The 23,718-nt window shown below is 51.4% G+C and overlaps 1 protein-coding gene across 1 annotated transcript; it reads left to right on the forward strand.

Annotated features, from left to right (window-relative positions):
* The first annotated feature begins 241 nt into the window (after positions 1–241).
* SMNDC1 (survival motor neuron domain containing 1) lies at positions 242–23,039 on the forward strand. The gene is made up of 6 exons (XM_075348227.1): positions 242–328; positions 3,061–3,180; positions 7,469–7,611; positions 15,488–15,649; positions 15,744–15,897; positions 20,268–23,039. The coding sequence occupies exons 2-6, from the start codon at positions 3,061–3,063 to the stop codon at positions 20,403–20,405; spliced, it is 717 nt and encodes a 238-aa protein (XP_075204342.1). The 5' UTR covers positions 242–328; the 3' UTR covers positions 20,406–23,039.
* Positions 23,040–23,718: the final 679 nt, after the last annotated feature.

The following is a 23,718-nucleotide window of genomic DNA, read 5'->3' on the forward strand; positions in this document are numbered from 1 at the left end:
TTTAGCTGTTTTTAAAGTAAAAATGTGGACGGTTTTCAGTATAAAGAGTACACAGAATTTTTGCAGAAAAACGCATTGATATAAAAAATAATCAGAAACTATACAAGCAAACCATAGATTGTACAAGATGTCACCGTCCAGACTGCACCGCGCGCTCCCGCGGACACGCGCGCTCCCGACGCCGGAACTCCGCGCGAACAGCAGCACGCGTCACCATGACAACCGCTCCTCCGCACCACGTGACGCCACCAGCGCGACCTCACGTCCTGCCTTCTCGCGGGAACTCAAAGTCTCACGAGAAGAGGCCGCGGTGAAAGGAGCGGAGACGGTGAGTGACGCCGGGAGCGGAGGCCGGGGCTGTGGCCTGAGAACGGCCGAGAGGGGGTGGGGGGGGAAAAGGCTGACGGTCGGGATAGCGGGAGGACCGGGGGAGCGCGGCGGGGCCGGCTCCTCAGGAAACTGCCGCCTCCCCCGGTCCAGGCCTGAGGCCGCCGCTGTGCTGTGTCCGTGTAATTGTGAGCCCCACTCGTGTATAATACACCGGGCACGTGACTGTCCGTCCTCTATACACGGCATCGCCACAAAGACCCCGAGAATAATCGGCACAAAAAGGGTCTGCGCCCCCCACATTACCCCTCGGTGTAGGTCTTCGCCCCCCTCATTACCCCTCGGTGTAGGTCTGCGCCCCCCACATTACCCCTCAGTGTAGGTCTGCGCCCCCCCCCCCACATTACCCCTCAGTGTAGGTCTGCGCCCCCCACATTACCCCTCAGTGTAGGTCTGCGCCCCCCCCCCCACATTACCCCTCAGTGTAGGTCTGCGCCCCCCACATTACCCCTCAGTGTAGGTCTGCGCCCCCCACATTACCCCTCAGTGTAGGTCTGCGCCCCCCACATTACCCCTCAGTGTAGGTCTGCGCCCCCCACATTACCCCTCAGTGTAGGTCTGCGCCCCCCACATTACCCCTCAGTGTAGGTCTGCGCCCCCCACATTACCCCTCAGTGTAGGTCTGCGCCCCCCACATTACCCCTCAGTGTAGGTCTGCGCCCCCCACATTACCCCTCAGTGTAGGTCTGCGCCCCCCACATTACCCCTCAGTGTAGGTCTGCGCCCCCCCACATTACCCCTCGGTGTAGGTCTGCGCCCCCCCACATTACCCCTCGGTGTAGGTCTGCGCCTCCCCCACATTACCCCTCGGTGTAGGTCTGCGCCTCCCCCACATTACCCCTCGGTGTAGGTCTGCGCCCCCCCACATTACCCCTCGGTGTAGGTCTGCGCCCCCCCACATTACCCCTCGGTGTAGGTCTGCGCCCCCCACATTACCCCTCGGTGTAGGTCTGCGCCCCCCACGTTACCCCTCGGTGTAGGTCTGCGCCCCCCCACGTTACCCCTCGGTGTAGGTCTGCGCCCCCCCACGTTACCCCTCGGTGTAGGTCTGCGCCCCCCCCACGTTACCCCTCGGTGTAGGTCTGCGCCCCCCCACGTTACCCCTCGGTGTAGGTCTGCGCCCCCCCACGTTACCCCTCGGTGTAGGTCTGCGCCCCCCCACGTTACCCCTCGGTGTAGGTCTGCGCCCCCCCACGTTACCCCTCGGTGTAGGTCTGCGCCCCCCCACGTTACCCCTCGGTGTAGGTCTGCGCCCCCCCACGTTACCCCTCGGTGTAGGTCTGCGCCCCCCCACGTTACCCCTCGGTGTAGGTCTGCGCCCCCCCACGTTACCCCTCAGTGTAGGTCTGCGCCCCCCACATTACCCCTCAGTGTAGGTCTGCGCCCCCCACATTACCCCTCAGTGTAGGTCTGCGCCCCCCACATTACCCCTCAGTGTAGGTCTGCGCCCCCCCACATTACCCCTCGGTGTAGGTCTGCGCCCCCCCACATTACCCCTCGGTGTAGGTCTGCGCCTCCCCCACATTACCCCTCGGTGTAGGTCTGCGCCTCCCCCACATTACCCCTCGGTGTAGGTCTGCGCCCCCCCACATTACCCCTCGGTGTAGGTCTGCGCCCCCCCACATTACCCCTCGGTGTAGGTCTGCGCCCCCCACATTACCCCTCGGTGTAGGTCTGCGCCCCCCACGTTACCCCTCGGTGTAGGTCTGCGCCCCCCCACGTTACCCCTCGGTGTAGGTCTGCGCCCCCCCACGTTACCCCTCGGTGTAGGTCTGCGCCCCCCCACGTTACCCCTCGGTGTAGGTCTGCGCCCCCCCACGTTACCCCTCGGTGTAGGTCTGCGCCCCCCCACGTTACCCCTCGGTGTAGGTCTGCGCCCCCCCACGTTACCCCTCGGTGTAGGTCTGCGCCCCCCCACGTTACCCCTCGGTGTAGGTCTGCGCCCCCCCACGTTACCCCTCGGTGTAGGTCTGCGCCCCCCCACGTTACCCCTCGGTGTAGGTCTGCGCCCCCCCACGTTACCCCTCGGTGTAGGTCTGCGCCCCCCCACGTTACCCCTCGGTGTAGGTCTGCGCCCCCCCACGTTACCCCTCGGTGTAGGTCTGCGCCCCCCCACGTTACCCCTCGGTGTAGGTCTGCGCCCCCCCACGTTACCCCTCGGTGTAGGTCTGCGCCCCCCCACGTTACCCCTCGGTGTAGGTCTGCGCCCCCCCACGTTACCCCTCGGTGTAGGTCTGCGCCCCCCCACGTTACCCCTCGGTGTAGGTCTGCGCCCCCCCACGTTACCCCTCGGTGTAGGTCTGCGCCCCCCCACGTTACCCCTCGGTGTAGGTCTGCGCCCCCCCACGTTACCCCTCGGTGTAGGTCTGCGCCCCCCCACGTTACCCCTCGGTGTAGGTCTGCGCCCCCCCACGTTACCCCTCGGTGTAGATCTGCGCCCCCCACGTTACCCCTCGGTGTAGATCTGCGCCCCCCACATTACCCCTCGGTGTAGATCTGCGCCCCCCACGTTACCCCTCGGTGTAGATCTGCGCCCCCCACGTTACCCCTCGGTGTAGGTCTGCGCCCCCCACGTTACCCCTCGGTGTAGGTCTGCGCCCCCCACGTTACCCCTCGGTGTAGGTCTGCGCCCCCACATTACTGGACACTTCTCTCCTCTGACTTCTTTTGTAGATGGCGGAAGAACTCGCAAAGCAGCTTGCAGGCTATAAAGCCCAATTGCAGCAGGTGGAGACGGCGCTAACTGACAATGAAGAAAATGAAGATTTACAGAAGCTGAGGAAGGATTTACAGGTGAGATGAGAAATGTGAGAACAGGTCCGGGCTCATAGAATGTGGCTGATTCCTGTGTGATCAGGAGAGCACAACCCGGGGCCGCGTCATCAGATCCCGGGGCCGCGTCATCAGATCCCGGGGCCGCGTCATCAGATCCCGGGGCCGCGTCATCAGATCCCGGGGCCGCGTCATCAGATCCCAGGGCACCTCGCAAGGATTCACCCATCACTTTATCCAAGCTGTGCGGATCCCCACTGATCCTGAGAACTTAGGGGCCGCAGTGCTGTCCTCTTCAGTGGGGTTTTTTTGCACAGGGACGTGCCCATCCACAAGCTTAGGCTAAGTTCACACTTCCGTTGTTATTCCGTTGTGCGTTGCTTGACGCATGTGACTGATGCGTTGTACAACGGATGACAAAGAAAAGAATTTCATTGTCGGACTCCGTTGTGTGCGGGGGGCGGAGTTCGGGGGGGCGGAGCTGAGGACGTCAGTGCCGCGGTCTGCATGGCTGGGGACGTGTGTGTGTGTGTGTGTGTGTGTGTACAGTTAGGTCCAGAAATATTTGGACAGTGACACAAGTTTTGTTATTTTAGCTGTTTACAAAAACATGTTCAGAAATACAATTATATATATAATATGGGCTGAAAGTGCACACTCCCAGCTGCAATATGAGAGTTTTCACATCCAAATCGGAGAAAGGGTTTAGGAATCATAGCTCTGTAATGCATAGCCTCCTCTTTTTCAAGGGACCAAAAGTAATTGGACAAGGGACTATAAGGGCTGCAATTAACTCTGAAGGCGTCTCCCTCGTTAACCTGTAATCAATGAAGTAGTTAAAAGGTCTGGGGTTGATTACAGGTGTGTGGTTTTGCATTTGGAAGCTGTTGCTGTGACCAGACAACATGCGGTCTAAGGAACTTTCAATTGAGTTGAAGCAGAACATCCTGAGGCTGAAAAAAAAGAAAAAATCCATCAGAGAGATAGCAGACATGCTTGGAGTAGCAAAATCAACAGTCGGGTACATTCTGAGAAAAAAGGAATTGACTGGTGAGCTTGGGAACTCAAAAAGGCCTGGGCGTCCACGGATGACAACAGTGGTGGATGATCGCCGCATACTTTCTTTGGTGAAGAAGAACCCGTTCACAACATCAACTGAAGTCCAGAACACTCTCAGTGAAGTAGGTGTATCTGTCTCTAAGTCAACAGTAAAGAGAAGACTCCATGAAAGTAAATACAAAGGGTTCACATCTAGATGCAAACCATTCATCAATTCCAAAAATAGACAGGCCAGAGTTAAATTTGCTGAAAAACACCTCATGAAGCCAGCTCAGTTCTGGAAAAGTATTCTATGGACAGATGAGACCAAGATCAACCTGTACCAGAATGATGGGAAGAAAAAAGTTTGGAGAAGAAAGGGAACGGCACATGATCCAAGGCACACCACATCCTCTGTAAAACATGGTGGAGGCAACGTGATGGCATGGGCATGCATGGCTTTCAATGGCACTGGGTCACTTGTGTTTATTGATGACATAACAGCAGACAAGAGTAGCCGGATGGATTCTGAAGTGTACCGGGATATACTTTCAGCCCAGATTCAGCCAAATGCCGCAAAGTTGATCGGACGGCGCTTCATAGTACAGATGGACAATGACCCCAAGCATACAGCCAAAGCTACACAGGAGTTCATGAGTGCAAAAAAGTGGAACATTCTGCAATGGCCAAGTCAATCACCAGATCTTAACCCAATTGAGCATGCATTTCACTTGCTCAAATCCAGACTTAAGACGGAAAGACCCACAAACAAGCAAGACCTGAAGGCTGCGGCTGTAAAGGCCTGGCAAAGCATTAAGAAGGAGGAAACCCAGCGTTTGGTGATGTCCATGGGTTCCAGACTTAAGGCAGTGATTGCCTCCAAAGGATTCGCAACAAAATATTGAAAATAAAAATATTTTGTTTGGGTTTGGTTTATTTGTCCAATTACTTTTGACCTCCTAAAATGTGGAGTGTTTGTAAAGAAATGTGACAATTCCTACAATTTCTATCAGATATTTTTGTTCAAACCTTCAAATTAAACGTTACAATCTGCACTTGAATTCTGTTGTAGAGGTTTCATTTCAAATCCAATGTGGTGGCATGCAGAGCCCAACTCGCCAAAATTGTGTCACTGGCCAAAGATTTCTGGACCTAACTGTATGTATGTGCGCGCGTACACATGCAGAGTGCGGGAGGGGGCAGAGCCGAGTGGTGAAGTGTCGGCCTCCTTGCACACTGTATCCAGGATAAAGATCGGGTAACTAAAAGCAAAGCACTTTTTGCTTGGTTATCCGATATTTATCTTGGATACCAGCTTAGCGCGGGCTCCGTGCACCCGTAACCACTGTAAATATCGGGTAACTAACCAAAGCGCATTGCTTGGTTACCCGATGTTTATCCTGGCTACGGGGGTGGGGAGCCAGAGGGCGCATGTGCAGCAAAATCCTACGGATCGCGCTGCTCAAAAAACGTTACAGGCTGCGTTGCTCCCGCCCGGCGGTCAGTTAAAAAAACGACTGACAGCGACGCAGCGGATGCAACGCAGCATCATCAGTCACAATCCGTCACTAATAGAAGTCTATGGGGGAAAACAGGATTCCTGCAAAATATTTTGCAGGATACCGTAATTCCTCAAGGCGACGGCTTGTGACTGATGCAAAACAACGGAAGTGTGAACTTAGCCTTAGCTTCACTTTAATCATTAAGTTGGCGCTGATCACCTCCTGGGAAACCTCGTAAATTAAAAGACTGAATAGATTTAATGAAACATTTCCTCACTAATTTATTGCTAAAAATCTGTCTATTTAAAAGGAGACTGAATTCGGCTCCAGTCTGGTGTCTCGCTATTGGGTGACATCTATGTGGGGGTCCGTGTGTGTGAGCTGAGAGATATCATTGTGTTGGGATCGTGGACAGATGAAGGATATATATGACACGGGTCGCTTTACTTCATGCTGCAAGTATATATATGTGGCAATATAAGATGCATCCCTGTATATTATGGAGCAGGTGGAGGATAGAAGCAGCAGCAGAGGTAAATACCACAGCTTATTCTGGGGTGTGGAGTTCCTGCTGTGTATGTGCAATGTGTGGTACAAGATTAACCCTTTACAAGCAGTTGTGTCCTATTAGCAGATTAACCCTTTACAAGCAGTTGTGTCCTCCTATTAGCAGATTAACCCTTTATACACAGTTCTGTCCTCTTCCTCGTCTGCAGGATCTTATTACTTGTATGATAAACACAAAATTTCAGGCTCCCAGTTAAGTTTTCTCTTGATTTGCATCTCACGGCTTTACTGCTCATTGGGAGCCATTTGTGAAATGGTTCATATTTATGAATTTGTTTAGAAATAAGTTAATTGATTTGGGGAAATGTGTTGATACAATGGTCCAATTCGAGCACAAGTCTCCTACCATTATCCCCCCCACCCCCCGTCCTTCACAGTTGCTTCATCCCACCCTCACTGGATTTTGAGCTCATTGTGGTAAAGGGAATCTAAGTGTGGTGTCCCCATAATACTGCGAGAAGCCGCCTGGTGACAAGTTTTTGAGAAAAGTCTCATCAACCCAACAGTTCTTGCATTTTTGTTGGCACCCTTAAAATCGATGGCCGTTCCCCGCAATGCGGCCTTTCCAGTTTGAGGACTAGTCAGAGAACTGCGGCCCGTCCTATTCTTGGTGGTCAAACCCTCATAGACACCCCTTCAAACCATCAACTTTAGCATGTCAGGTGCTCTAAATAAAAAGGCCCAAACCGTTGTAACAATATGTAAGTTTAAAAAACAAAAAAACCCCATGTGCTTAATATTTAGAATGCAGCAGAAATACATTAAAAGCAAACTCTTGCCACTTCTGACCTGGTGAAGGCTGTGCCGCCACAGCTGGCACATCACTAATGACCGTAATCCGGAGCCCTGTATGGGGCTCTGGTCAGATGTCGTATGTCTGGGTCCCGATGGGCCAGCCATGTCCTTCCTTGTATCCTCGGGAGCAGGTCGGATATGTACCGTGTATCTGCTGACACACTGCAACCTAATAACATGGTGCAAAACAAGCCGCAGGTTAGCGGAGACCTCATGTGGATGTACGTGCCCCAGCCAAACGCTCCGGCGTGCGGTCCTTGTCTGTGGTGGCCATGTTCACCTGTGACTGCGCTACTAGTTGTAGATGATTGTGTATATAGTCCGCTAGTCTCGTGGTGTGCACATGTGTGACTGGAGACAGGCTGCACAACTGCACACAATATTCACACTTTATTTTTCATTTTCAGGAAGTCATCGAGTTGACCAAAGATCTCCTGTCATCCCAACCCTCAGAAGCCCCCGACAGCTCCGACGAGCTCACGTCAGCCAGCGGCAGCTTCACCTGGAAGGTGGGGGAGAGATGTATGTCCGTGTGGACCGAAGACGGACAGTAAGTGGCCAGCGAGACATTGTTTACATTTACAATGAATCAATTCAGTGTGATGGTAAGAGAGGGGGGCTACGGACCCCGAGACATAGAACAGATTACAACCTCCAACCAGGAGGGATATGTTCTGACCGGAGAAGCTTTCACCTCTTGTTTTTCACTAAAGACTGCAGCTGCTGAGCTCTGAACATCCATCTACATCAGGGGTCTCAAACCCGGCAGGGTATAAGGGCCGCACATAGAAAAAAAATAATTTGGGGGGCCGTATTGATTGCAGGACAACAAAGTGACTTTATTGGTACCATTTTTTTTTTTTTTTTTTTTTTTTCCTGTACCTCTTTTGGATCACTGTTTTGAACATTTATTTTTTTTTTTTGCTCGTTTATTATAACAAAGTGCACTTCTTTTTTTTGTAAATATAAAAACACATTTTTGATGGCACAAAAATATCATACTTTTCTGTTTTGTTTACCTTTTATCCCTTTCTTGTAAATAATATTGTTTTACAATTAGCACTATATAGTCATTTTGGCCAACATCTTTTAGTTATGTCCCCCATCCTGTTCCCCTTCTTGTAGTAATGTTTCCATCCTGCTCCCCATTCTGTAGTAATGTGCCAATCCTTGTCCCCTTTTACAAATGTGCCCCATCCTTGACTCCAGCCTGTAGTAATGTACCCCATCCTGTAGTAATGTGCCCCATCCATGTCCCCATCCTGTAGTAATGTGCCCCCTCCTCATCCCCTTGTAGTAATGTGCCCATGCAGGTCCCCTTCTTGTCCCCTTTATTGATTGTCTTCTTGTAGCAATGCCCCAGCCTGGCCCCTATTGTGCCATTCTACACACGCACGCGCGCGCGCTTCTCACCTATCCTCCGTTGCCTCTGCGCCCGCAGGCACAAGCTCCCCTTGACGATTGCTGCCGCTGTCAGCGCTTCATCTGAAATTCCGATGAACGTTTTGCTGCTGCACAGAGTCAAGCTCTCTCTGCACTAGTCCAATGGCAGCTGCCGGCCAATCTGAGGCAAGCAGGTGACATCATACACATCAGCTGCTTACCTCTGATTGGCCAGCGGCTGCCATTGGACTAGTGCAAAGAGAGCTTGACTCTGCGCGCAGCACCAATAAAACATTCATTTGACAGAAAGCCGTGCCTGCGGGCCACAAGAAGCAGCCTGAGGGGCTGTGTTTGAGGCCCCTGATCTGATTATTATTTTTATAGAGAGAGTATGGTGTGAACAGAGACTGAAGGAGGTGTTGCTATCATCATGAAATAAGTTTTTTTTTTTTTTTTTTTTTTTTTTAGTTTTTTTTTAATGATTGTCACCTCATTCTCTGTTTACACCATGCTCCTAATATATATTTTATTAAAAAGGAAAATTGCATATAAATAAACATGATAGATGGCCTATGGATGACGTGCCATTCTGGAGCACCCTGCTGCAAACCAGGTCCATCCAGAGGAATTTTTTTATTTTTAGATTCATTTTTTTATATCCTGCACTAAATCCACATGCATTACATGCTTTTAGTTACATAGGTTGAAAAAAAAAAAGCCCCCGCTCCATCTAGTTTAACTTTCCTCCACCAATTATATATTTTGTCACTAAATCAGTTATAACCAACAATGTTGTGTGCACTGAGCAAATCGTCCAGCCCCTTTTTAACAGTTGTTATAGTGTCCGCCATTACTATCTTGTGGTCGGCGTTCCACAATCTTACTACTCTAACTGTAAAGAACCTTTTTTTTTTTTTCTTTGTCGCTCTATTGGGAGACCCAGACAATTGGGTGTATAGGCTATGCCTCCGGAGGCCGCACAAAGTATTACACTTAAAAGTGTTAAGCCCCTCCCCTTCTGCCTATACACCCCCCGTGCTCCCACGGGCTCCTCAGTTTTTTTGCTTTGTGCGAAGGAGGTCAGACACGCACGCACAGCTCCATAGATGGGTCAGTAGCAGCTGCTGACCATGTCGGATGGAAGAAAAGTGGGCCCATATAGGGCCCCCAGCATGCTCCCTTCTCACCCCACTCTTGTCGGCGGTGTTGTTAAGGTTGAGGTATCCATTGCGGGTACGGAGGCTGGAGCCCACATGCTGCTTTCCTTCCCCATCCCCCTCAGGGCTCTGGGTGAAGTGGGATCTTACCGGTCTCCAGGCACTGAGACCGTGCTCCATCCACAGCTCCTGAGGACTCTGCTGGATAGGAGCCGGGTATCGTTCAGGGACATGGCCCTGCTACTTGAAGGTACTCTGTGTCCCTGTGGGGACCGCGCACAGCAACACTCCAGCATTGCTGGGTGTGCTAGTGCACCGGGGACCGCGGCGCTGACCGGGTTAATGTGCCATTACACACTCAGCGTCGCTGAGTGTGTTTATGTAGGGGGACTACCGTACTACCGCCGCCGCCATGTTTTTAACACTGAGGCGCGGCTGGGACTTGTAGTGCGCCGGGGACTTCCGCGCGGCCGCGCTTTTATGGCAGCCGCGCTCATTACTTGAGTCCCCGGCTTGTACGGCCTAGTGTTTCCTCCTCCCGCCCACAGCCCTGACAGGCAGGGGAAGGGCGGGACGCTTTACAGACGAGCTGCAGTGAGGGCTGGAGCATGCTTTGCATACTCCACTCCCCTCACTGCACTGTGAGGCACCAGTTCCCGCACTTTCTAAGGGTCACGCCCACGGCTTCCTCCTCTCTCAGGACGCCGGCAGCCGTGCCATTACACACTCAGCATCGCTGAGTGTGTTTATGTAGGGAGACTACTGCGCTGACCGCCGCCGCCATGTTTTGACACTGAGGCGCGGCTGGGACTTGTAGTGCGCCGGGGACTTCCGCGCGGCCGCGCTTTTACGGCGGCCGCATTTATTACTCGAGTCCCCGGCTTTTGCGGCCTAGTCTTTCTTCCTCCCGCCCACAGCCCTGACAAGCAGGGGAAGGGCGGGACGCTGCACAGGATGAGCAGCACTGAGGGCTGGAGCATGCTTTGCATACTCCACCCCCCTCACTGTCCTCTCCTCAGAAGCCGGCAGCCATTCCTGTCAGCTCCTTGAATGCTGCAGAGGGGGACAAATTCTGACAGACCCAGGCAGGGACCCTGGTGGCCTCACAACCGCTTTATGCGGGGGGTATGCAGCATCTGTGGTGCTAGCCACATTTGTGCAGGAGTGTAATTTTAAATCATATGTTTATAAGATATGCTTTACACTGTATGGTGCACAGTTGATTCTGTATATATATTGTGTTGCTCAGGGAAGTCAACAGCATGGCGCCCATAAAAGGCAGGAGCGCCAAACCACAGGCTTACTATGCTGCCTGCGCCGCATGTACGACCCCTCTGCCGGCAGGATCCACTGAGCAATCCAGACCGGTATCTCAGCACAGGGGCACTGTTGAATCATTGCTCCCTCGCCCACCTCAGTTGGACCAGAGGTCTCCCCGGGGTGTCTCATAGATCCCAGAGTGAGGTCTCTGATACAGACCCCAGCCCCTGACCGTCTAAGCGAGCTCGCTGGGAAATTCCCTCGACATCTTCATATTGGTCAGGGTCTCAGCGGGGGGAATCCCTGGATGATGAAGCGGAGACAGCTGATCAGGATTCTGATCCTGAGGCCGCTCTCAATCTTGATACGCCTGACGGGGACGCCATAGTGAACGATCTTATAGCGTCTATCAATCAAAGATGCCACTCACAGGCAGATGGAGCTCTGGTTGAAATCCATCTATGAAGCTATCAGCGCTTCTTTTACACCAGCATTCGCAGCCGTATGGGTGCTACAAGCTATCTCAGCAGGTCAAGCGCAAATTGACGCAGCCACACAGACGTCGGCATTTGCGTCTTACGCTATTAATGCTGTCCTGGACTCTGCGAGCCGTATGGCGGTTGCTTCCGCCAATTCGGTGGTACTCTGCAGGGCCTTGTGGCTACGGAACTGGAAGGCAGATTCTGCTTCCAAAAAAGCGTTTAACCAGTTTGCCAATTTCTGGTGACCGACTGTTTGGCGAACGTTTGGATGAAATCATCAAACAATACAAGGGAAAGGATACATCTTTACCCCAGCCCAAACCGAACATACCCCAACAGAGGATGGGGCAGTCGATGTTTCGGTTCTTTCGGGGCGCGGGCAGGTCCCAATTCTCCTCGTCCAAAAGGCCTCTGAATAGATCAAGGGCTCTCCGATTCATGGCGGTCTAAGTCAAAAAGACCACCGGAGGTGCCGCTACCAAAGCGGCTTCTTGATGGCTTTCGGTCTCCTCAATCCGCATCCTCGGTTGGTGGCAGGCTTTCCCGCCTTTGCGACTCCTGGCTGCCAAGGGTAAAAGACCGTTGGGCGAGAGACATTCTGTCTCACGGTTACAAGTTAGAGTTCGCCTCTCGTCCCCCGACTCGATTCTTCAGGTTATCCCCGCCTCCCGAGCGAGCCGAGGCTCTTCTGCAGGCGCTGGGCACCCTGAGGGCAGAAGGAGTGGTGGTCCCTGTTCCTCTTCAGCAACAGGGTCACGGGTTTTTCTCCAACCTGTTTGTGGTTACAAAGAAGGACGGGTCTTTCCGTCCTGTCCTGGACCCGTAACTGCTCAACAAACACGTATAGACCAGACGGTTCCGGATGGAAACCCTCCGCTCCGTCATCGACTCAATGTCCCCAGAAGATTTCCTTGCATCGATCGATATCAAAGATGCTTTTCTCCACGTACCGGTGGCTCCAGAGCACCAACGCTTCTTGCGCTTCACCATAGGAGACGAACACCTTCAGTTCGCGGCACTGCCGTTCGGCCTGGCTACAGCCCCACGGGTTTTCACCAAGGTCAGGGCTACAGTAGTTGCGGTCCTCCACTCTCAGGGTCACTCGGTGATCCCTTACTTGGACGATCTGCTGATCAAGGCACCCTCTCAAGAGGCATGCCAACACAGCCCCGACGCTTCTCTGGGGGCTCTCCAGAGTTTCGGGTGGATCATCAATTTTCCAAAGTCAAATCTGACACCGGCCCAATCGCTGACATACCTTGGCATGGAGTTTCATACCCTATCGGCGATAGTGAAGCTTCCGCTGATCAACAAGCGTTCACTACAGAAAGGGGTGCAATCTCTCCTTCAAGGTCAAGCACACCCCTTGAAGGGCCTCATGCACTTCCTGGGGAAGATGGTGGCAGCAATGGAGGCAGTTCCTTTCGCGCAGTTTCACCTGCGTCCTCTTCATTGGGACATCCTACGCAAATAGGACAGGAAGCCGACGTCCCTCGACAGGAACGTCTCCCTCTCTCAGGCAACCAAAGCTTCCCTTCGGGGGTGGCTTTCTTCCCACTTCATTATCGCATGGGAAATCCTTCCTACCCCCATCCTGGGAGGTGGTCACGACGGACGCGAGTCTGTCAGGGTGGGGAGCAGTCTTTCTCCACCACAGGGCTCAGGGTACGTGGACTCAGCAAGAGTCCTCGCTTCAGATCAATGTTCTGAAGATCAGGGCAGTGTATCTTGCCCTAAAAAGTGTTCCAGCAGTGGCTGGAAGGCAAGCAGATCCGAATTCAGTCGGACAACTCCACAGTGGTGGCTTACATCAACCACCAAGGCGGAACACGCAGTCGGCAAGCCTTCCAGGAAGTCCGGCGGATTTTGATGTGGGTGGAAGCCACGGCCTCCACCATCTCCGCAGTTCACATCCCGGGCGTCAAAAACTGGGAAGCAGACTTTCTCAGTCGCCAGGGCATGGACGCAGGGGAATGGTCTCTTCACCCGGGCGTGTTTCAGGAGATCTGTTGCCGCTGAGGGAGGCCGGACGTCGACCTAATGGCGTCCCGGCACAACAACAAGGTCATGGCATTCATGGCACGCTCTCACGATCACAGAGCTATGGCGGCAGACGCCTTAGTTCGGAATTGGTCGCAGTTTCAACTCCCTTATGTGTTTCCTCCGCTGGCACTGTTGCCCAGAGTGTTACGCACGATCAGGGCCGACTGCCGCCGCGCCATCCTCGTCACTCCAGACTGGCCGAGGAGGTCGTGGTACCCGGATCTGTGGCATCTCACGGTAGGCCAAACGTGGGCACTACCAGTCCGTCCAGACTTGCTGTCTCAAGGGCCGTTTTTCCATTTGAATTCTGCGGCCCTCAACCTGACTGTGTGGCCATTGAGTCCTGGATCCTAGCGTCTTCAGGGTTATCTCAAGAGGTCATTGCCACTATGAGACAGGCTAGGAAACCAACGTCCGCCAAGATCTACCACAGGACGTGGAAAATTTTCCTGTCGTGGTGCTCTGCTCGGGGTTTTTCTCCCTGGCCTTTTGCCTTGCCCATTTTTCTGTCCTTCCTTCAATCTGGACTGGAAAAGGGTTTGTCGCTCGGCTCCCTTAAGGGACAAGTCTCAGCGCTCTCTGTGTTTTTTTCCAGTAGCGCCTAGCCAGACTTCCACAGGTACGCACGTTCCTGCAGGGGGTTGTCACATCGTTCATCCTTACAAGCGGCCGTTAGAACCCTGGGATCTGAACGGGGTGCTGATGGTTCTTCAGAAACCACCATTCGATCCAATGAGGGATATTTCTTTCTCACGCCTTTCGCAGAAAGTGATTTTCCTAGTAGCAGTCACTTCACTTCGGAGAGTGTCTGAGCTAGCAATGTTGTCGTGCAAAGCCCCTTTCCTGGTGTTCACCAGGACAAGGTGGTTCTGCGTCCGGTTCTGGAATTTCTCCCAAGGGTGGTACCCCCCTTTCATCTCAATCAGGATATCTCCTTACCCTCTTTTTGTCATCATCCAGTTCACCAATGTGAAAAGGATTTGCACTGGTTAGATCTGGTGAGAGCACTCAGACTCTACATTTCTCGTACGGCGCCCCTGCGCCGCTCCGATGCACTCTTTGTCCTTGTCGCTGGCCAGCGTAAAGGGTCACAGGCTTCCAAATCAACCCTGGCCCGGTGGATCAAGGAACCAATTCTCGAAGCTTACCGGGCTGCCGGTTCCCTCAGGGCTGAAGGCCCATTCTACCAGAGCCGGGGGCGCGTCCTGGGCTTTGAGGCACCAGGCTACGGGTCAGCAGGTGTGTCAGGCGGCTACCTGGTCGAGCCTGCACACTTTCACGAAACACTATCAGGTGCATACCTATGCTGCGGCGGATGCCAGCCTAGGTAGACGAGTCCTTCAGGCGGCGGTTGCCCACCTGTAGGAAGAGGCCGTTTTACGGCTCTCTTACGAGGTATTATTTTACCCACCCAGGGATTGCTTTTGGACATCCCAATTGTCTGGGTCTCCCAATAGAGCGACAAAGAAGAAGGGAATTTTGTTTACTTACCGTAAATTCCTTTTCTTCTAGCTCTAATTGGGAGACCCAGCACCCGCCCCTATTTTTTTTGTGTACACATGTTGTTCATGTTGTTTGGTTTCAGTTCTCCGATATTCCTTCGGATTGAATCTACTTTACACCAGTTTATAATCTTTTCCTCCTTCTTGCTTTTGCACCAAAACTGAGGAGCCCGTGGGAGCACGGGGGGTGTATAGGCAGAAGGGGAGGGGCTTAACACTTTTAAGTGTAATACTTTGTGCGGCCTCCAGAGGCATAGCCTATACACCCAATTGTCTGGGTCTCCCAATTAGAGCTAGAAGAAAAGGAATTTACGGTAAGTAACAAAATTCCCTTCTTTTTTTTTTTAGCTGCCGGAAGGGAAAGGGTTCTTTACAGTAAGAGTAGTAAGATTTAGATCCGTGCTTAGTCCAGAACAAACAAGAACAAACTGTTGTAGATTTGCCCCTAATTGTTTAATCCTTGCAGCCGTATTGCTCCGTGCTAGTGTCGTGTCCATGCACCGGCAGATTGTGTCCAGACTGATTGCACTGTATGATGTTAGCATCGTGCTGTGATACAAACCATTACTCACACGCTTACAGCCCTGATCTCTTTACAGGTGGTACGAGGCCGAGATCGAGGAGATAGACGAAGAGAACGGGACGGCAGCCATTACCTTCCTCGGTTACGGAAACGCAGAAGTGACTTCTCTGCTGAACCTGAAACCACTGGAGGAAGGCAGGAAAGCGAAGGAAGACAGCGGCAGCCTACCGATGTCCAAGTGGGTACCTGGCCTCGTCCCTCTATGCCTGCTCTGTCTGAACTGGGGCGTGCATCGCTGCTCGGTACTTTACGTTGCATTCTGCTCTTTCCAGAAAAGAAATGATCGCGCAGCAGAGAGAATATAAGAAGAAGAAGGCGCTGAAGAAGGCGCAGAGAATAAAGGAGCTGGAGCAGGAGCGAGAGGATCAAAAAGTGAAATGGCAGCAATTCAATAACAAGGCGTATTCTAAGAACAAGAAAGGACAGGTAAAGTGACAACACATCCGCTCCAGATCCTCCTCGTCGCCGTAAAGTCCTGAACGATCTTTCAGGTGCCTTTGGAAGGGTTAGTGGTCACTCCCATGGGAGCTGGGGCTAAAAAGGGGCACAGTGACAGTGCCCTAACTTTCCCACGAACCATGAATGTTTCTAATGGTTCTCACAACATTAAACATATTGCACTGGTCCTCCAGTCGTGTGGTATTGATGAGCAATCCTCAGGTTAGAGCAATGATATCGGATTGTCAGGGTCCAAGGCTCCCACCAGTCAGCTGCTATAAGCTGCGGAACCGCTCTTACTCCAGATCGGAGGAGCTGATGTGCCGGACTAGTCCGCCGCTGCTACACACTGAATGGAGCGAATAGCAGCCGACTGTTGGGGGTGCACGCTGATAGTCATCATTAGTATCATATGACTGGACAGTTCCTTTAAAAAGAAGCCACCATCAGCAAATTACCTATTGTATACATCAGGTTTTTGTGTATTTCGTATCATTATACAGTGGATCCTTGGGTAACGAGAACAATCCGATCTGGGAGTTGCTTGTTAACAAAGTTACTCGTTCAGCAAAGCACAATTTCCCATAGGAAATCATTACAATGCAGACAATTTCTTCCACAACTTGTTAAATCTCACACACACACACACACACACACACACACACACACACACACACACACACACACACACACATTATGCTCACCTTACCTTCCGTTCCATCGCCGGTCTCCTTGAACTTGCAGTTCGCCCATACAAGACGTGTATCGGGTAACCAAGGCGACCGATGCCGGACCTTCCGCACTCAGCGCGCTGACTAGTGTTGAGCGGACCCGGATCGGCAAAATCCGGATCCGCGCGGTTTGAACGGCAGATCCGAGTCCGACCCGGACGCGGGAATCCGGTTGCACGATCCGGATTCGGCAACTTTTATTTTTTATTTTCTCGATCCAGATTGACAGTCCGCTCAACTCTAGTTCTGAAGTCAAAGGCAGGAGCCGCCTGCCTCTGATTGGCCAGCCTTTGAGTAGCGCCTGACAGGGGAAGTTCCTCCCTCGTCGCGATGGTTACCGGAGTCACATCCTGTGGAGGGAGGACCTTCCCCTGTCAGGCGCTACTCAAAGATAGCGCGCTGGCCAATCAGAGGCAAGCGGCTCCTGCCGAAGGTCCGGCATCGGTCGTCTTGGTTACCCGATACATGCAAGTTCCAGGAAACCGGCGAGGGAACGGAAGGTAAGATGAGCATAATATGTATGTGTGTGTGTGCGCACGCGTGCAAGTTTGTTTGCGTGTGTTTGTGTGGACTGCAAGATCGGGTCAGAGCGTGGTGGATGGATGGAACCGGAAGTGTGTGCGGTGAGGATTTTGCTCGTATAGCAAAGCTTTCTCGTCAACTGAGTTACAAATTTACAGAAATCTTTGCTCGTTAGGTGAAATACTCGTTGGTTACTCGTTAAGCGAGGTTCCACTGTATTTAAAACCAAAATGTGTAATCTTGCAATTTTTACACTGGCATCATTTTAGACTAGTATTTCTTGTCCTTTTGAGTAAGAGTTTTCAGCAGGCTCCTTATCATCAGAGGCAGGATTACAATAACTGATAACACCTCTATATAAAGCTGATGATACAGGATCCACCATACACAATAGGTGGTCACAGCTGACCTCCTCCACCTGTACAATGACACCTCTGTATACAGCTGATAAGATCCATCATTCACAATTGGTGATGTCACAGCTCACCTCCTCCTCCTTCCTGATACATCTATATACAATAGGTAACACAGGACTCCCCATTCAGAATAAGTGATATCACAGCACACCTCAGCCTCCTCCTATACAATGAATAACACCTCTATATACAGCTGATAATGACCAATAACACCTCTATAAAAAGTAGATAATTCAGGATACTTTTCACAATAGGCGATGTCACAGCTCACCTCCTCCTCCTTCCTGATACATCTATATACAATAGGTAACACAGGACTCCCCATTCAGAATAAGTGATATCACAGCACACCTCAGCCTCCTCCTATACAATGAATAACACCTCTATATACAGCTGATAATGACCAATAACACCTCTATAAAAAGTAGATAATTCAGGATACTTTTCACAATAGGCGATGTCACAGCTCACCTCCTCCTCCTGTACAATGACTGATAACATTTCTATATACAGTAGATATCTCGCTCCCTCATTCACAATTAGTGATGTCACAGCTTACCTCCTCCTTTTTCTGTACAATGAATCACACCTTTATATACAGCTACCAAGATCCACCTTTTACAATAGGTGTGGTCACAGCTCACCTCCTCCGCTTCCTGTACGACAGATAACACAGGATCCACCATTCACTGTAGGTGATGTCACAGCTCACCTCCTCCTCCTCCTGTAGAGGAGACTAACTGGTAATGTGCTGCAGGAAGAGTGGAAAGCTGCAAATGGTTAGCCTGCAAGCAAATATGGGAGACATGGGCCTGGTTACCCTGCTCAGTGGTTGTCTCTCTCGGGTTGCCCCTGATCCTGAGGGATTATCTTTTATACCCATGCATTGTTATAAAAAATTGTTATATATATATATATATATATATATATATATATATATATATATATATATATATATATATATATATATATATATATATATATATATATATATCTGTAGCTTTTATTACATTGGAAATGCCTCCAATAGTCCGCAGCGTTTACCGATCTGGCATAATGATCTATTTGTAGAGTGTCTGTATTTTTGGAACGTGGTGTCCTTTGCTTTGCTCCGGTGTGATTTGGCTCTGGTCTTAGTCCTCCCCTGTATACACTGTAATAGCTGCGTACACCATGTCCTGGCAGTGGAGTCGTGAATGTCAGGGGGTGAAATGTGTGTTCTGGATCGAGTTCCCTCGTTTGCTGACAGCCGACATTGGCTCAGACGCGGTGACCGGACCGGGTCCATTCCTGCTGCTGTACAATCTGGATCCAGTCCACGTCGGCTTCACAAGTTGGAGTAAATTTATTTATACAATTTGGTGCCAGCTGAAGCCTCGTCTTACAACGACCCAATGTCACATCAAATTTTACATAAAATGTTTTTGTTTTTTTTAATTTCAGGCTGATTATTGAGCCTCATAATGGGCTGATACTTTCTATTCTGTAGTGCTCACCTCTCAGCCGTCGTCCCATTATGGTTACAGGCAGGATTGTAAACCGGGGGGGGGGGCTTGTAAGAAAATAGATATATCTATATTTGTATAGATATATATTTATATTACAATCAGTCATTCACTTGCGATGTTATAGCTCACCTCCTCCCTCTCACTGCACAGATCACTGAATCTAGTCACAACACTCTGCCATAATTGAATAGGTGACAGCCACAGTATACCTCCTCCCCTCCCCGGTGCACAATGACCTCCTGTATAAGCTACGGAGCATACCCACAGCAGTCTCCCATACAAGTCAAAAGGGGATGTAAAAGCTCACCTCCTGCCCTCCCTCTCTACACAATGATATTTGCACAGGACACAGAACATGTCCACCACTCTGCCATGCAAGGCACTAGGTGAATGTCACAGCTCACTTCCTCCCCTACTCTGCACAGGCCACAGAGCATGTCCACAACACCCTACCATGCAAGGCACTAGGTGAATGTCACAGCTCACTTCCTCCCCTCCTCTACACAGGCCACAGAGCATGTCCACAACATTCTTCTATGCGAGGCACTAGGTGAATGTCACAGCTCACTGCCTCCTCCTCCTCTGCACAAGCCACAGAGCATGTCCACAACACCCTGCCATGCAAGGCACTAGATCTAGGTCACAGCTCACCTCCTCCTTTTCCTCTGCACAGGCCACAGAGCATGTTCACAACACCCTGCCATGCAAGGCACTAGATCTAGGTCACAGCTCACCTCCTCCTTTTCCTCTGCACAGGCCACAGAGAATGTTCACAACACCCTGCCATGCAAGGCAGTAGGTGAAGGTCACAGCTCGCCTCCTCCTCTGCTCAGGCCACAGAGCATGGCCAGAACACCCTACCAAGCAGGGCACTAGATGGTCACAGCTCGCCTCCTCCCCCTCTCTTGCACAGGTGCCAGAGCATGCCCAGAGTGCTCTAGCATTAAAGTCAATGACTGATGCTTCCTTCCCCTTCTCTACAAATGATCTCTGCTCGGGCCTCGGTGCGTACTGAGAAATCTCTACACTAGATTCCGGAGGCAAGTGACTGATCACGAGATCACTGGGAAGCAGCCGGATCACTGCTCTATCGGAGACAGACGTGGGAAGCCGTGACCTGGACAATGAACTGTAAAATAATAAAATTGTAAATAAAGTGATGTCATTTGTTCTTTTTCTAGGTGAAGAGAAGTATTTTCGCCTCCCCTGAGAGCGTCACTGGCAAGGTTGGCGTGGGCACATGCGGCATCGCGGACAAACCCATGACACAGTACCAAGACACCTCCAAATACAACGTACGGCACCTGATGCCCCAGTAACGCCCGGACTCCCTTAGGCCAGCAGCTTCCTTTTTATTGTTCTATTTTTCTAAAACTAAATTATTTGTTGTCGTCTGAGGAATAGAGCAACTCCGCATTCATTATCCGAGGCCTCCGGACACCCCCGGTACCGGGACGTCGGCTTTCCGGTGTCCGTGTAGAACCAGGTGAGGTTGAAGGGGCCACGTAGAGATGTGTATAAGACCGAAGAGGCCTGTGACGTGCACCAGATCCACAGACTGCGCCGGTGTAGACCTAGAGATAATGAGCATCAGCCGTGGAATAATGATTAGCAACTTCCATACAATCCGCGGAGTGCTGCAGACGGTGCGGAGACTTAAAGGGATTGTTTAGACTTGCGTATATGATGTTTAAAGGGGTTAGCAACATTGTGGGCCGATTTCTACAAAGCTCTATATTGTTGTGCAGTCATAAGCAATCATGAGTACTCCCATCGTTTAGATTTGCAGGACGCGTGTGTGGCGTTTGCAGGGCTCTGGTCCGGTGGACACAGACTATAGCCGTGGCAGCTGGACCAGGGCCCCGCAGATCTCGTCTGTGCACTTGTGTGTATGGGAGGCTCCGCCGTCTGTACCTGCGCTGAATGCTTCTATGTGGTCGCGGTACAGGGTGGAGCAACGGTCACATGATTACATGACCGCCACGGGCCAGTGTTTGCACCACTGTTCACGTTGCTTTGCAGATATTCATGATTGCTGCTTGTGCCCCGTCTTAAAGGGAACCTGTCACCAGATTTTGTCCTTCAAAACTACAACTAGCGCCTGTGGTGCATTCTATAAAGGTGCAGGTTACCCCCTGTAGACCCCACAAATACCTTTTATAAAATCTCTGTCTGCAAATTGCCCGGTCCGGTCCAATGGTCGTTCAAATCTGCGCCTCTTGTCCCTTTTTTCACCATCCTCCTTTGCTGATCGACATGGATGACGCCTCCGGCGCCGTCCACGTAGGTGAGCACCTGCTCAGACACATTCCCGGCTCGCGCAGGCGCACTTCTCTACCCTATTACAGACAGAGCCGAACACAGGTGCGCCTGCGCAAACCGGTGCGTTCTCTGCGCAGGTGTGACATTTTGCCCAGGGATGTGGATGACGTCACCCATGTCTTGCACATCATCAGGCATAATCGTGCGCCTGCGCAGAGAAGTTGCTGGTTCACCTATGATTTCGGCTCTGCTTGCAGCAAGGTAGGCCGAAGGGTGCCTGAGCGAGCCAGGAGTGTGTCTGCGCAGGCGCGAGATTTTGCCTATGTGGATGGTGCACAAGGCAATCAGGAATACGGCGAAAGGAGGGACAGGAGACGCAGATTAGGACGCCCACTGGGGGCGGAAGATTTTATAAAAGTATTTGTGGGGTCTCCGGAAAGGGGGGGGGGGGTGCACCTCTATAGAATACAGCACAAGCGCTGATTAAGGTGCGAGTCTTAGTTTTGAAGGCCAAAATCTGGTGATGGGTTCCCCTTAAGGCTTTGAGAAATATCGGCAAGAAAGCGTCCAACCCCTTTAATGCACTTAGAGGGAACGATTCAATTCAGTTAGTGGCCATTTTTGCGGCCTTTCCTTGCTGTCAGTGAATAGTGCGTGTCCCAGTTTAGGGTTTGCTGTAGTTGTGATCTGAACGCATCCGCAGCACAAATCCCTCCTGTCTTGGTATAAAGTGTAGGTATTTAATCTGTAGGAGGACTCGAGCCTCAAATTATGAGCAAAGATGTTCATAATCACTGACAGCAAGCAGAGATGCTGGAAACTGAGTGCATTAGACGGCTGCAGAGTTTTTGATGCAAAAAAAAATTCCATTTACTTGTGATCACTTTCTAGTGTTGGGTCTATGCTTTTTATTTTTCCAGTCGCCTCCAGAGCTGCATTCACATCTGTGGTGCGGGACGTCTCCTCTCGCTGCTGGTTCAGTATCTGAGCCACTTTATCGCCTCTGCCGACCAGGCGAGTAAGAATTGTGAATGCAGCTCTGGATGTGACTAGAGCAAACGCAGATGTTTTCACCCCAGCAGCTCCTCACGTGACGTTATCAGAAGTGCGGACGGCCCATGTGTCCTGTAGATACGTCCTGTATATATGTAGTGGACGGTGTGCGCTCCGCACCTCCAGGTGATCGGGCCCGGACTGCTCTCTTGTAAATAGGACATTTGTACCTCTGTGACCTTGTACAGTTTCCAAAATGTTCGGCAAAAACCAGGACGCTGCAAACTCCTCATCCATCCGGCAACGTACAACATTGATTTTCACACCAAGTCCGCAGCCGCCTCTTAAACCCCCCCCCACCCCACCCCCACCATAATGCCCGACCACCTCCCAGGGTATGAAGGGGGTGCCACCAAGGTAGGGGGCCGACGCAGCCATCTCTACCCCCGTAACACCCCCCCACTTCCCAGGATAGGATGGGGGGTGAGGGGGGGGCCACCAAGGAAGGACGGCACACAAAGGCACCTCTGCAGCAGCCACTCATTTAGCAGGTAAATGGTTTATTATTCTGTGCTGGACGGTGACTTATTTTGTATAACAAGTGTGAATTTCGGTTTTGTATGTATCTTTTTACCAAAATAAAACGTTTTAAAACGTTGGTTACCATCGATGTGACATTAAGAGAAAAAAAGCAGGCGGGTAGGAGGGGGATGCAGCTGCAGGGCTTTTGTCTCGCGGACTGGAGACCTCTGTCCGATGGACGAGCTCCTCACTAGGAATAGTCCGTTCACCCCGCAAAGGGGAAATATTCTCCCAAAGCTGCAGTGATGTGGACTCCGCGTTGGGCTTCATTCATCTAATGGATGAGTCTGATTTACAGAAACAGACTTGAGTCAGTGGGAACAAAAAAAACCGATGTGTGAGTGACTCCGTTGACTTACATGGGGTCCGGGGCAGGATGACGCGTATGTGAATAAAGCAGAGGACATGTATGGATTGGGGGGGGGGGGGACACTATAAGAGACAGGGAGCGCTGCTGTGAACTCAATGCACCGATCCAATATGATAACGTCTCAGGCGGCTCCTAATGCTGAGGCCCGATGAGGTGGATGGGATCCGCTCCGGGCACGCTTACATATGATCGTCACTATATTTGCCCTTGTAGGCGATGGTGGCAGAGCAGATCTTCACAAAGTGATGTATGCATCATAGCAGTGCGCCACGTTTACAATCGCTCCTCAATCCGCCTGCACTGCTGCCGATGATGGTCTATGGAGAATTTGTTACTGGGTGCTGCATTTTTACCAGATGCAAATTATGTGAAAGAAGCTTTCATGAGGCAGGGGGCGCACAGGCCATGGAGTGCATTTGTGGGAT

The sequence above is a fragment of the Anomaloglossus baeobatrachus genome, chromosome 5, assembly GCF_048569485.1.
Source record: "Anomaloglossus baeobatrachus isolate aAnoBae1 chromosome 5, aAnoBae1.hap1, whole genome shotgun sequence".
Lineage (NCBI taxonomy): Eukaryota > Metazoa > Chordata > Amphibia > Anura > Aromobatidae > Anomaloglossus > Anomaloglossus baeobatrachus.

Excerpts from the sequence above, each read along its gene's own strand:
- SMNDC1 (XM_075348227.1), top strand. The coding sequence starts at position 3,061 with ATGGCGGAAGAACTCGCAAAGCAGCTTGCAGGCTATAAAGCCCAATTG. Across the intron at positions 3,181-7,468 it reads AGCTGAGGAAGGATTTACAG|GAAGTCATCGAGTTGACCAA; the intron begins GTGAGATGAGAA and ends TTTCATTTTCAG. Across the intron at positions 15,650-15,743 it reads GGCAGCCTACCGATGTCCAA|AAAAGAAATGATCGCGCAGC; the intron begins GTGGGTACCTGG and ends TGCTCTTTCCAG.